The sequence below is a fragment of the Onthophagus taurus genome, chromosome 11 (genome assembly GCF_036711975.1).
Source record: "Onthophagus taurus isolate NC chromosome 11, IU_Otau_3.0, whole genome shotgun sequence".
Classification (NCBI taxonomy): Eukaryota; Metazoa; Arthropoda; class Insecta; order Coleoptera; family Scarabaeidae; genus Onthophagus; species Onthophagus taurus.
Window position 1 is genome coordinate 1,857,157 of NC_091976.1, and position 15,368 is coordinate 1,872,524.

At 33.9% G+C, this 15,368-nt stretch overlaps 1 protein-coding gene across 1 annotated transcript; it reads right to left on the reverse strand.

The window, feature by feature from the left end:
- Positions 1-1,074: 1,074 nt before the first annotated feature.
- Positions 1,075-15,337, reverse strand: LOC111421414 (Ubiquitin-specific protease 12/46). Its single transcript, XM_023054564.2, has 6 exons — positions 15,211-15,337; positions 14,945-15,025; positions 2,711-3,157; positions 2,320-2,655; positions 2,119-2,262; positions 1,075-2,062 (listed from the first exon to the last, which is right to left on the reverse strand). The coding sequence occupies exons 1-6, from the start codon at positions 15,211-15,213 to the stop codon at positions 1,955-1,957; spliced, it is 1,119 nt and encodes a 372-aa protein (XP_022910332.1). The 5' UTR covers positions 15,214-15,337; the 3' UTR covers positions 1,075-1,954.
- Between the last annotated feature and the right edge of the window lie 31 nt (positions 15,338-15,368).

The following is a 15,368-nucleotide window of genomic DNA, read 5'->3' on the forward strand; positions in this document are numbered from 1 at the left end:
CCGTGTTTATTGAAATTAAGAAGTGAAACTTATTTTAAATTGAAGCTTAAAGCTTTCTGTTTAAATCGATGTATAATAATAGTTGGGTTGAATTAGAAAAATTTTAAGAAAAAGAGTATTGTGTTAAAACTAATATTTTCGTATAATCTAAAAGTGTCAAAAAGATGCTAATTTAAAAATTCTTGGAAGCCGTATTTATTGAAATTAAGGAATGAGACTTATTCGAAATTAAAGCTCAAAGTTTTCTCTTTATGTATATAATATATATAATATGTATAATAATTGTTGGGTTGGATTGGAAAAATATAAAAAAAAAAAAGTTGTAATAAAACTTATATTTTCGCATAACCTAAAAGTGACAAAAAAGATGCTAATTTAAAAATTCCTTGAAGTCGCATTTATTGAAATTAAGGAATGAAACTTATTTTAAATTAAAGCTCAAAGCTTTCTCTTTAAAATGATGTATAATAATTGTTGGGTTGGATTGGAAAAATATGGAGAAAAAAAATGTTGAAACAAAACTTACATTTTCATATAACCTAAAAGTGGCAAAAAAGATGCTAATTTAAAAATTCCTGGAAGCCGTATTTATTGAAATTAAGGAAGCTCAAAGCTTTCTCTTTAAAATGATGTATAATAATTGTTGGGTTGGATTGGAAAAATATTAAAAAAAAAAATGTTGATACAACACTTACATTTAAAAGAGTTAAAAAAGATGCTAATTTAAAAATTCCTGGAAGCTGTGTTTATGAAATTAAGAAATGAGACTTATTTTAAATTAAAACTCAATACTTTCTTTTTAAAATGATCTGTAATAATCACACCTAATAACCATTTATCAAAGAGATACCTTTTTGAACAACAAAATTCAACATCACCACTTTTCACTAAACTTCTAACCTCGCATGTGGATGAATAAGTGTGTGAAACTACCAGTACTTTAAAGTACCGTCGGGACACAAAGGGTTAATATCCGCATATTTGGTAACTATCCGTTCCACCACGAATTAAAATAGTTAAATGTAGAATTGTCTAAAATATGTTTGGATAGAAAAAATGTAATAAAACATAGTATTTCTAAAATTCAACGTGCACATTTTTATTGCTGAATTTACTGTACAAGAGAAAAGGATATATTATTATAATACATATTAAAAATGAAAATCTGTTCCTTATTCATTATATTTTCCTTCATATGTATAATATATATCTAATTATATGAATATGTACACAGTAAAAAATAATAGAAAGGAGCCTGCTTAGCAGTGATTTTTTTTAAATAATACAAATTAATTAAATTAATCGTTTTATAAAACAGAAAAAAGAAAGTCACAACTGGCAGAGGAATTGGCCAAATCCGATCGTGTTTTAATCGGTATATATAATATACAATCAGAATCATAGTGGTTACTTTTTTTTTCTTTTTTACATTCAATGTCGAACATAATACTACTTAAATAAATATTTTTATAACTTTGTACATTTCTTTATATAAAAAATAACAATTCGTAGAGCGAAATAAAATTACTATCACATAAGTGAATCTATAAATAATAAAGTTTTTGTTTTAAAAGAAAATATACACAATTTACAAAACCGGCCGGTCGAATATCTTCCTATTTTTTCGCACAATTTTGGCACAATTCGAAACACTTTAAAAATAAAATATAAACACCAAATTTTTTTATTTTTTTACCCCCCATAGTTTCATTAGTAGGAACGAACGAAAATAACTTTTTTTTAAAAATATGGCAGAACATTATAAAGGACATCTTTCCTAGATTTAGACTTTTTTCTTTGGACTATAGAAAAATAAAAAAACCGTTCATCGGATCTTTTTCTTGGGTTTCTGCGCGAATCGTTTCCACCTCAGTCCCCAATTCTTCGTCTTTCCGGCCCCCGTTCTTGTCGAATTAACACAACAAGTTACCGCTGCCTCTGGATTAAGCAAAGTTCATAAACTCTCTCGAGACTGATAGAACAGAATGTAACCGGTTTCCGATGATTTTTGCGTGTCGGACGTCAAACCATAAAAATCTTCTATTGTTGATGCATCAATTTTCTATTTTTATTTTATTATCATTAAGTTCATTTAATTAATATATTTTGGATACTTACATCTACTTGATCATCATCAAAAAGAAGCCAAAACCCGTGACTCTTTACTATACTGATATAATGCCCTCTATTTGGACCGCTTCCACAGTGAATAACCACAGCTATTAGGTCGTACAGTCTGTCTGGATTTACAGCATCATCGGACTAAGGGAATTTCGTTTAAGATTTATTTAACAGAGTCGATTTATCCGATTTACTCACCGTATTAAAAAGTCGTAACTCTAACGGAAATACAACTCTATGCGAAACTTTGATGTGCCTGTTGTACTGTTCCATATATTTGAAGCGTTTTAGGTGTAGGGCTAGGATCATGGGCAGTTTCTTCACCCGGACCCTTTTTTGGGCCTCCTGGTAACTACTGCAGTTATCACACTTAAACTTGTTATCACTACACAATGTCTCCGTATTACTGAAACACTTTAAACAGTGCGAGATACTAGTGTTTTGTTCAATGTCTACTTGAAGGTCGAAGAAATCTTCATCTTTGCTGCTTACCGTCTCGCAGTTTAAACACCGAGTTTCGCTCGTCATTATACCCTATTTAAAACACCGCCAAGATTATTTTTATAAAAATTAAATTAAAAATGTTTACCTGAAATATTTCGTGAACCCAAGTAGGTTCGGGCGGATTATGAATAATACCATTCTCCCCCGAAGCTTTCGTTTTAATATTATTCGCGTTCGCGTTCGTAGTGACCACCGTAGTCGCATTCGTTGAGGTGGAGTTCTGTTGTCGTTCGGCGAGGATAATTTCGCTGATCCGATTAATGAGGAAATTGAGGAATTCGTGCGCGTCCTGCTGCATGTAATTGTCAAACTCCTCCTTCTCTTTTCGTAATCGCGCGATAAACTTTTTCGGTGCTATCGAACCGACCTTTTTCTTTTGCGTCGCGATGCTGTGAAAGAGATCGGCCAGACACGTGAGCAGAGTCTCTTTCGTTCGTTTATTTTTCGCTTTGTACTCCAGCACTTTCTCTCTGAACGGCTTACAAAAGTATAATGCTTGAAGAACTGAGTTACTATAACACGTATTGCCAAACTGAAAAAAAGAAACATACAATATTTTTAATAGCTGTTATAGATAAACAGAGATGATTTGTCTAAAAAGTTATTTGATTAAAGATATAAAAAGATCTTGTGCGATCTTTATAAGTCGTTAATCTGATGGGCAGTAACTCTCAACCAAGTAAATTTAATGCATGTTTAGACAATTTTCTCTCAGCCAATCGTCTTGCGTCATTACTGAACTAGGTCTGTCAGATCACAAGGCTTATCTCCTTTTTTGTTCTATAGTGGGCTGGGTGCACCCAATAAAAAGATTAAAGTAGCATATAAATCATTCACTCGGAATGGGTTAATAACGTTTCATGATTGTAATGAGTTGGACATGGAAGATAAGTTTCGTCGTTTTATCGATGTGTCAACAAATGCCGTCAATATTAACTTCTGTGAAAAGTTTACTGGTTTAATTATGAGATAAAAATGGCAAGGGACAAACTACACTTGTTTTCTAACATCCAGACTTAATGCCACGTAAAAGACGGGAGCAACTGAAAAAATGTTTGCACTTTGCAGAGTAATTTGCTAAAATTTCGAAGGGGTATAACGAGAGAAATCTATAGAAGAGTGTACAGAAAAGCCTTAAAACCTCTACCAAATGTCCGTGCGTTTTTGCGTTATAATAATAAATGCCTTTATTAGAAAATAAGCTTAATTGTATAAAAAAAACACACAAAAGAAAATAGGCGAGTTTCAGCTTGTACTAGTTAGTATAGTTGCTATAACTAACCTAAACAAAAAAGAAAAACATGACTCGGCCAAAAATTACAAAGCAACAGCTAGATACAACAACAAGATTGCAAAACATGTCAGATCAGCGTTTGCCCTCATGTAGATATTGTTCAAGAAAACAAGAATTTTTCTTTGTAAATTTAAACCTTCCTAGTGAGAACCTATTACAATTATCGTCCACCTCATTATTTATTTATTTATTTTATTTATTTATTCATATTCGGGACACGTACAGGAAAAAATCCCAAAAAAGTGTCCACTACAATAATATAAAAGAAAAGAAAAGAAAACAGACTACATAAGAGAGAACAAAAAAAAAAACTAAAAAATTTATCAAAAGCATGAAACAATAAAAAAAATGGAATTAAATCAGCAAGCCCGAAGCAGAAAAGAAAATAAACACAGAGACTGGATTGGTCCACATAATCATCGATATTACACGGATAGAAAAACAGAATAAGAAGGACCATAAGAAAGGACAAATTTATGTTGCTTTTCCTTTCTGCCCCACCACCCGCAAGAAATCAATATAAATATGGTAAACGAATGTGTTTCGATCGAGTAAATTAATTTTACAAAGAAAAAACTAATGACAAATACTTAAAGTTAAAACGGATTTTTTAAACGACATCATTGAATTACAAAAGAAATCAACATTGAAACAATAAACATTGCAAGTGTGCATCAGTCTCAACAGAGGTGAACCGGCATGCGCACTAGATCCAGAAGCAGGTAGTCTGAACAAAAATGGTGATCGAGTAGCATAAGAAGGAACATTAAAGTGAATCTGCTCTAAAAGAACCGGAGCGTCGAGAACTCCATTAACTAGTTTGAACAGGAACAATAGGTCCGTACTGTGTCGACGGCCACAGAGAGATCTTAGACCAAACACCCGGCATCTTTGGGAATAAGGGCAGTACGGAAGATAAAATTTGTGAGCAAGATAACGGATAAATGTTCTCTGTAGGCCCTCAATAAGGTCGATGTAAATATTATAGGCAGGACTCCATACTACTGAAGCGAAATTTAAACCGCTAGCAACGTATGCCATATATAAAGAAGTAATGCAGCGGACGTTTGTAAATGGACGAGAAATCCTAATGATAAATCCTAGGCGCTTAGTAGCTTCAGAAACGATAGAAGTAATATGATCGCGATAGAGTAGTCTAGAATCCAGAACAACGCCAAGATCTTTAACTGAAGAGGATTGAGTAAGATAATGCGGACCTATCATATATTTGAAGTTAACATTATATCTCTTTCTACTGAACGTGATCTGACAACACTTATCAGGATTTAGAAATAAGTAATTTTGTGAGCAATAAGAATCAAATCTGTCAATGTCATCTTGCAACCGAATACAGTCAGAAGCAGACCTGATGCTAGCAAAAATTTTACAGTCATCAGCGAAAAGAGAAAAATTCGAATAATGAAAGCACTCAGAAACATCATTATATTTCGAAGTCATTTGAAATATGTATGACCTCTGAAATAAAGACAAACGATAGAAGGGTGGCGAGTCTTCCGCGAAATCGCGTATTTATTCCGTGGACATCATTTCGGAAAGTTATCAATTGGTAGAGATACTGTGGTTTCTCATAGTTCATAATTTTATGGTATAGGCACAAACACTGCTCTTTCCTACGATGATACATATTTAGCCATCCCGAATCCTTCAGTTTATAAGATATTCTGTTATATTTTCTAATTTCATATATATACCCAAGACACTAGTTTTGTACTCGTACAATAAGTGAATTGAGACAAAACAGAGGCTTCGCACAACATATTTTTCAGATGAATACCAAGGTAGTGTCGATGAGAAAACAACATCCTCAGATGATAATAAGCCCTGGATATACAGTTGGAGACATGCTTCTTATAGCGAAAACTGTTATCCATAATCATACCCAAATTCTTAACCTTACTAACCAAAGGAATGTTACAACCAACAATTTGCAAATCAATACTTTCCCGAAAACCATTACATATAGCGGAATTTCCAAAAAGCACAAAGCATCCATTATTACGAGAAAAAACTACAATATAAAAAATTGTGGTATTAATTTACAATTAATGCAGCAAGATCACCTGATATAACCTCCTGCAACTTCTTCCTTTGGAGATAGATACGTCAAAACTAGTGATGGAACGGATATCCGGCAATAAATAAATTTTTTAAATAATCGACAATTTTTCCGAATTTAACAATTTTCGCCGATTAAGTTTTAAAAATTCGTATAAAATCCACTTCTTGGAATATGAGTATGAAAATTTCCCAAAGTGTTAATAAAAGTGTCCTCGTTCCAATGAACCAATCCATTTTGAAAAATAACTTTTAATTTTTGAGGAAACAATATTTGAAATTAAACTAAAACTAGAACTAACACTAGCACTATCACAAGAACTAAGACTAGACCTAGAACTAGAATCTTTCGGGTTAAGCCGTGTTCGAAATCACTTCGAACTTGTTTCTGAAGAAGGTTGCAACATGGCATCCGAAACGTCAAACATTTTTTCAAAAAACGCACGGCTTAACCCGAAAGATTCTAGTTCTAGGTCTAGTGTTAGTTCTTGTGATAGTGCTAGTGTTAGTTTTAGTTTAATTAATATCGGCCGTGAAAGCCTTCGTACTTATAATATTTGAAGTTTTGATAAAATTTTCGATGTTGCAATTTTCATTGATAACTTGCAAAATTCGCTATAAAATTAATTTCTTGAAGGATCTTTATGGAAATATCACCAATTATTAATTAAAATAGCCCCTTTTTAATGCAAAAAGCCGTTTTGAAAAATCGCTTTCAGTTCTTGAGAAATAAATTTTAGAAATGATCGACAATTTTTTTGAATTTTGTAATTTTCGCCGATTAAGTTTTAAAAATTCGTATAAAATCCAGTTCTTGGAATATGAGTATGAAAATTTCGCAAAGTATCCCCTTTCCAATGAATTAACCCATTTTGAAAAATAACTTTTAGTTTTTGAGAAAATAGAATTTGAACTTTTGAAAAAATTTGATGTTGCAATTTTCATCGATAATTTTCAAAATTCGCTATAAAATTCATTTCTTCAAGGATCCTTGTGGAAATATCGCCAATTATCAATTAAAGTATCCTTTTTTTAGAGTTGGTTCGTTGGTTAAATCAGTATCAAAAACATTCATTTTGTATCTTGGATCCAAATAAGTTGACATATCTTATCAGCTTTCTTATTAATTTAATTTTTATTTAAATATCGTAATAATGTGGCAATATAGGGTATCACTTCAGAAATGCACCAGAAATTATAACCATAATGTCCGGATAGATATGCCGGATATCTAGCCGAATATCCGGCTTTTCGCAAAATCATTATTCGTTCCATCACTAGTCAAAAGCCAAGTGTAAGCTAATATTTCAACGAGGATATGAAGAATAGAATAAGGGAAAGCTTTCGAAATATCTCTGCCGACATTAGAACCGAATTCGTAAATCGGATTCACTTATGCACAAAGCACAATTTCAGATATTTGAATTTTGATTAGGAATTATTTATAGTTTTCTTTTTTAAATCATCAGTAATGCTTAATCACATATTTTCTCAAATTTTCATAATAGGTTATAAATATGGAAAAACAGTTCATTTTTAAACATCCTGTTTAAGATAGACCAATGTAGCTAATAATAAATAGAGTGCATTTAAGGATATCCAAGCAGCAACTGTAACAAATTTTAACTTTCAAGCTCGACCGCTCGCTGCACAATTCAGATTTAAAGAACATAGTGTTAATAACTTAAAAAAAGCAATTCCATTTCACCCTGTTCTTAGTTCTAGAGTGCACACATACACCTACTTTATGTATGTTCATTTCCGTCAGCACTTCCTTGTGTTTGCAGTTCCACTATGTTATGTCCAACATTCCAAACATTTATACAGGCTGGGGCAGAATGCAGTCAATAGTTTCAAAAAATCACTGTAGGGCGCCCAGACCGAATAGAAGGGTGGGGCAAGTGCCATTAGGTAGGGGGAACAATACCGTTATCAATATCCACCATGCCGAAGTCAAGTGAGCAATGGGGCTTTGTTGTGGAAACGTTCTTTAAAAACGGGGAAAGTGTTGTGGCGATACAGAGGGCTTAAAACCTAAAACCACTCGGAAATGGATCAATAATGTAAGGGCGACAGGATCTGCAGTTCCTACAAAACCCGTTGGGCGACCTAAAAGTGTGAGAACACACGAAAACATTACGGCAGTAAGAGCCTCAATTGAGCAATCTTCAACCCGATTTGCGCGAAAACATGCTGCTGCGCTTGGAATATCGTCCAGATCTGTAAGGCGCTGTATCGCTGGAATTTCGCAAGATATACTGGGAAGAGTGTCCGAAAACTTCTTTGAAAGACTTATATGTGTATTGCTCGCCAAGGCCTCCACTTTATGGAGGTATTAGGACGATATTATTTTTAAAATATCGTGAAAAAAATGCTATTATATGTACTTTTGAGCAATAAAACCTTTTTTATTTATATCGAATCGTTGTCTTACAAATTAATAATTGCCAACGATATGGACATACGAAAAATTACTGCTCAATGAGCCCTAGCTAATGTGCGTCAAATGCGGTGAAAATCACAACCACACTAATTGCAAAAAACTTCAAGCTGATCCACCTAAATGTACCAATTGTGGCCAAGATCATCCAGCAAGCTATCGAGGGTGTAAAATTCACATCGAATATCAGAACAAATACCATCGTCAAACAACTTCAGTCCATCTTGCGCAAAGAACCCAGAGCTCACAAGCAATATCTCAAACAAAGACTAATATCAAGAGCTACGCATCGACAGTAAAAAGCACACCTGCTCCAGCTCAAGTAAAGAATCAACCAAACCAACAACAATCCTCAGAATCACAGGCACCTCTCCTATCTACCATCCTCTCCTATCTTAAAGATTTCCTTGTTTCCCAATATCACAAATGAAAACATTCGTAATTAACCACATTTAATTCACGACTAATCTAACAAACATACAGAACCTAACCATCCTGAATTTCAACGCCAATTGTATTAAAAAACAACGAACTCTTCTTATTGCGTTTTTGACTCGCTATCAGATTGATGTACTTTGCAAATAGCAGGATATAATGTATATAGAGCAGATGGGCTTTCAGCCACAGCTTGCGGAGGGGTGGCGATTATAATTAAAAGACAAATTTAACACCATCAATTTAGCTGTAAAACCACCGCTATTGAAGTAACGGCAATAATTAATGCAAACAAACAACTCAACTCAATATCATATGTGAATACAAACAACCTAACAAAAAACTACTAGAAACTGACATAAGTTCAATGTTGAGTAGCTCTATACCTACCCTACTTATAGGAGATCTTAACAGCAAGAATAAACTATGGGGATGCAGAGCAGATAATGCATCGGGACTGAATCTGATTTTACTTACTTTCTGTATAGAAGGGATAGTCCCTTCTACCCAACCCAACCCAACCGGATATTTTAGATATAGTAATAACCAAAAATTTTACCATCCAGTTAAATCTGTGTGTAATTAAACTCGGATCATTTGCCAGTAATCATCACCCTTGCAAAGCACCTGAATACAAACCTAAAATTCCTAAGCTGATCAATGGATTCATCAACTGGGCAGAGTTTGGAGACTCGCTGAATAATCAAGAATTTAGCTACTCCGAACGAGTTAGACGCAAAAATCCGCTCACTGACTTCAAACATTAAGGAAGCAGCTGCCTCTTCAACGAAACCGTTTAAAAGAAATTCTACAAGCAATTACAACCTTCCCCCTTAAAACATCTTAGTCTAATCAAGGAAAATCGGAGGGTTCGCCGGGAATGGCAACAGACGCGTAACCCAGAAATAAAAACTACACTGAATGGACTAACTCATACAATTTCTCAGGAACTAGATGCCTATAGAATCAACAATTATAGAAAAGTCATCGAAATCTTTGAAGCAAATGACCCGGGCTTGTGGAAGACCACTAGGAAAATAACACGGACGTATAAAGAAATACCTACCTAATTCTGTTTTCGACCACAATCCAACAATATAATGAATCCCATCTATTAACTTCAGCAACTACCGAGACCGACAGAATCTCAATAGAAGAACTAAAGGTAAAAATAGCAAACCTCGTGTCTGGAAATTGGCTGCTTTCCGGTAGTGTGAAAAATAGCGCAAATCGTAATGTTCAGAAAGCCAGGCAAAATCAATTATCGCCCAATCAATCTCCTCTCATCCTTATCTAAACTATTTGAACGAGTCATCCATCATCGACTACAAGATAACTCTTCTTGTAGTAAGTTAAGCCTCCTCAGAATAATCCCAAACATCCAGTACGGATTTAGAGAGGCACACTTCACGGTTTACCAACTGGCAAGAGTAGCGGAATATATCGAGGAAGGGTTCGAGGCTAAAAAGTTTACAGCTGTTGTTTCGCTGGATGTAGCAAGGGCCTTTGATACTGTCTGGATTGAAGGATTAAAATACAAGCTCAATCAAACGGGGTTAAGCAACTATTTACTTGCCATTCTGTTCTTCTTCCTGGAGGAGAGAACTTTCTCCATCAATGGATACTCCTCCAGCACAAGCAATACTTGCAGGCGTCCCACAAGATAGTAGTTTATCCCCTGCTCTGTTCAACATCTTTATGCATGATATCCCGACCGACGTAAACTTCAAAATGGCCATGTTTGCAATTGAGATAATTCAAAGGTCAGTGGACAAAATCCAGAAATCAAAATGGGGCATTTTGCTCAATGCCAGCAAATGCTCCTTACATAATTATAAACGATCAAGAAATACAGTGGAAAGCAACCGTTGAAGCCATTAAATACCTCGGAGTCCTTCTTAATCACCACCTTACTTGGAACTCCACATAAACTCAAAGGTCAACCAAGAATATGCCAGGCTTCGCCAATTGTATCCTCTGATCAGCAGAAAATCACCACTGCGAACTGAGTGCACTCTACTTCTTTACAAAGCTGTCATCAGGCCACTAGTATCTTACGCCTGCCCAGTTTGGAGCAATTCATCAACTTCAAACATGAGAAAAATTCAAATCCTACAAAATAAACTTCTACGGATCTTAGCGAACGCGCCGTGGTTTGTAAGAAACGAGGAGCTCCATGAAGACTTAAATGTCCAAACTATCAGCGAATTTATTAAAAAACTAACTAAAAAGTTTTTTAACAATATTAATAAGTGCTCTAGTGCGATTCAGCATCAAGTTGAAAATTTAATGCAATAACAACTGAGATTACACAAATTTGCAAAGTTTTGTTGTCGGTGAGCTGAGAGTCATTTCCAAAGTAATTTTCTGCGTAGAATCGTAATCCGAGTTCAGAATTTCATTACGTTGTGATTTTAAGATATCCGAGGTTGTGTACAAGAAAAATGACTTTTTTGGCTATTTTTGAAGTTACGTACGGGATGCAAAATATTTTTTTGCTTTATTGTATCTACTACACCATTCGGTACTATCCTTTCTCTTCAAAATGCGCTATTGAAATGTGCTGCACGATTTCTCCTTAATAAGTTATTATTTATTACCCTTGAAGTTGAACACTGAACCCGGTATGAGATAGGCGTAATTACTTAGCAACCAAACTGTAATCTGAATTGCTAGGTTCACGACTAAATGAGAGAAATCTCCGTGCTCCTGGTACTATGTTTTCTTGGTATGGACATCGAGAAAAATTTATTTATTCAGTTCTGTTCTGAAGGTGGTAGCTATGTTTATTATAACCAGTGTTGTTAAATACCCGGGTATTTATTTTCAAGGGTATATTTCCTGGATATATACTTGGGGGTATTTACCCAAGATGGGTATTTAGAGGTATTTATAAAATTTAATTTAAATTGAGTTGATGGCAGTTTGGCAAGCACTTCAAGAATGCAGAGTCGATTATCGATATACCAAACTTATTTATAACATCTCCAAGAATACTACAATGACGGTAAAATTGCATGAAAGTACTGAAGAGAGTAAAAGTAGTAAAATACTGATTGTGAGTAAAACAAGGCGAGACACTGTTGAACAGAAATTGTTCATCACAGTCGTCAGAGTGCATTTAAACAACTGGATTGTACCCAAAAAGACATAAACATTGATTGCAAATGTTTAAGTAATTTGCGCTACGGGGACGATATAGTTCTTATATCAGATAGCCTTAGAGAGATTAAACTAATTTTGAACGACTTAAAGGAGGTGTGTGCAAGAGTCGGATTAAATATCAATGAGGAGAAATCAAAATTTATGATAAATCTTGTTTCCAACTCTAACATCAACAGAACAATAAGATTGAGAGGGTTGACAGTTATGTATATCTTGGCTATGAGGTTCGTTTATCGAGAGATAATGAAACAAGCGAACTAAACAGAAGGATCACATTCGTATGGACAGCCTACAGGAAACTTAGAGACATCTTCAAGAGAAAAGGCTTTCAATCAATGCGTGTTTCCGGTTATGACATAAGGCTCCGAAACTTTAACATTAACGGTAGCCACTGCCAGGAGGGTCCAAGGTAGCGCAAAGATAAATGGAGAGGTCGATCCTGGGTCTAACTCTGAGGGACTACATACGAAATGAAGACCTATGAAGAAGAAGTGGCGTAAATGATGTGGTCAACATTATGACAAAGCTTAAGTGGAACTGGGCGGGTCATGTCGCGCGAATGAAGAATGAGCAGTGGACAAAAAGGTTGCTTGAGTGGAGACCGCGAGCGAACAGACGAAGTAGACATCAAAAGAATTACCAACAATTGGATTCAGACAGCACAGAATACAATCGAATGGAATAGAATAGGGGAGATCTATGTCCAACATTGGACGCAGAGGGTGTTTGATGACAATAATCATAATAACTTGATCTAATCTAAATTACGACAGATTCGTCTAATGGTAATACGTCTTTGATTGTTGACAATTCCTCGTCTTCAACGTCCTCATCATCTTCCTCTTCATTTTTTTTTTGGAATAAAACTCGTGCAAAAACGTGGACTGTTATATGACCTTGTCAATTGAATGGTTTCTCTAAAAGAAGTTGATAAAACCAATTTTTCTGTATAACTCCAATCAATACATTTCCTTGCCTATTGCTCATTCTGTATACTTAAAAGAACCATATGACAATGTTAAAACTATTCTTGAAACTATTAAATATAAACACCAAAAATGGAATATATGTGGAGATTTGAAAATTACTGGCAAGCCTCTTGGACAACAGTGAGGTTTTACAAAATATCCATGTTGTGTAGGGTTATGAGATAGCAGAGATAGGATACTATGTTAAAAAAAAATTGGCAAAGATGCATTGATTAATGTGAAAAAGTTTATATCAAATTAGGAATAATGACGCAATTCGTAAAAGCGTGTAATAATAAAAATGGTGCTTGCTTTAAGTACCTTGTAAATAAATATTCCAACTTGAATGTTGCCAAAATAAAAGAAGAGATATTCATTGAGGCAAAAATGCGAGAATTGATGAAAACTATTAATTTTGAAAATGTTGTGATTTCGGATGACTGAAATGCTTGGACTAGCTTCAAAGAAAGTATCGATGGTTTCTTAGGCAATAATAAAGCTGCTAATTTTAAGGTGCTAGTCGCCTGTGATGCAAAATTGTGACAGGTTGTGACATGAGCATGAAGTTGCACTATTTGCGCTCTCATTTACATTGGTTTCCTGACAATTTAAATGGAAATGGAAGGAAATGATCCACATCTATACTAGCGGATTATTGCTGGTCATTTCTGGCACAATATATAGAATAAAACATAAGCAAAAGACATGGCATAAAAGTTAAATTCAAAACAAAATTCAGACTGGCGTGTCTCCTGCATCTGACAGTACCGATCCATAAGCTGGGTTCCAACTCATTATGTCATTTTAAAATGGCTATAACTTAATAGAAAAGTTGTACAACACCATTTGAGAGGGTAAGGATAGTACTATATGATGAAATAGATAGAATACAGCAAAATAATGTTGTGCATCTCACATATAACTTCAAAAGTAGCCAAAAAAAGCCATTTTTTTGTACATAACCTCAACTATCTTAAAATACCGACGTGATGGGCCATTTCTGATTCTATGCAGAAAATTACTTCAAAAATGATTATCAGCCATCTAAGAACAATCAACATCCAGTTTTTTTGCAGATCTGTGCTATTTTTTCATCTAGAGGTGTACCCAGCTGACAACTTTTTTTCTATATAAATGTACTTTATTCAAAGAATCTAAAGATTTCTTTTTTATAACAATAATTCTTCTTTCCTTGATTTTTCCTCCAAGCAATATCCAAAGGAAAAAATCCAATTTGTACAACAATTGCTTTGTTATCAAAGTATAAATTAATTTTTATATGAATACAAACACAATATAAAATTCACATCACCTTACTAAGAATAATTTTTTGTGTAATAACCAACTTCTATATTAGACAGAATTCAATGCGAATTATTACTAATAGATATTAATTTGATTGCATTATTACATTTGAATTAACATTCTCTAATAAAACAAGTTTTCACATTAATATGTTCACACTTGTCCTTTAAAAGAGACATTTCTGATTATGAAATGTTCTGTCCATTGAAATTAAAAACTAAAATTCTAATTGCTGTCTTTACTTGGTATAAAACCACTTATTTATTACATTCAAACATACCACTTTAAGTAATCATACTTTTAACCTGTTCAAATACAGGTTATTTAAATACTGAATTATCAGATTTATGAAAAATAAAAATTAATAACTCCTTTAAATGAGTACCGTTCTGAAAATAAAAAGAAATTAAAAATAATTACTAAAACCTAATTACTTACGTTTAAATAAATTGTTATCAATTTTAATAAACCATTTTAAAGATTACATAAAGATAGGTAAATATCACTCTTTCAATCCAAATAATTTACTTTCAAACATTTGTTTTTTAAATACCGTATTGCTAACCATGTTTGAATGAATAAATAAGCGTTTTAGCAAGTTTAATTTAACTTTAAAATTGGAAAATAAATCCTTACATTTACTAATCCAAAGTAGTGTTCGTTGGAAGGGAATTGTTCAGAACCAATATCTCGTTCCAATTGGGATATGTTCGCACCCTAAAATTTATAAAACTCTTAATAAAAAAATTAAACTTAATTGTGGTGTTGAGTAAATTGAACGAAGAGTGTATGTGTGGGGAGATTGGTGAGTGTTTGGTTAAAAAAAGTAATGAGAAAAAGCGTGGGATTTGTAGGCAATGTGATTTCGGTTTTTTTAAAGAATTCTTTTTTAACCAACTGACCATTATTTCCTGACTAATCCATCCCGTTTGTGTGGCGATAGTTTAAAATAAACACGTTTGTAATATAAATCGACTCCATTATCGCATTTTTGACAGCTGTTAAACAACCCGATAAAACATCAAACTGTCAGTGACGGGTAGAACTAAATTCCCCTAGA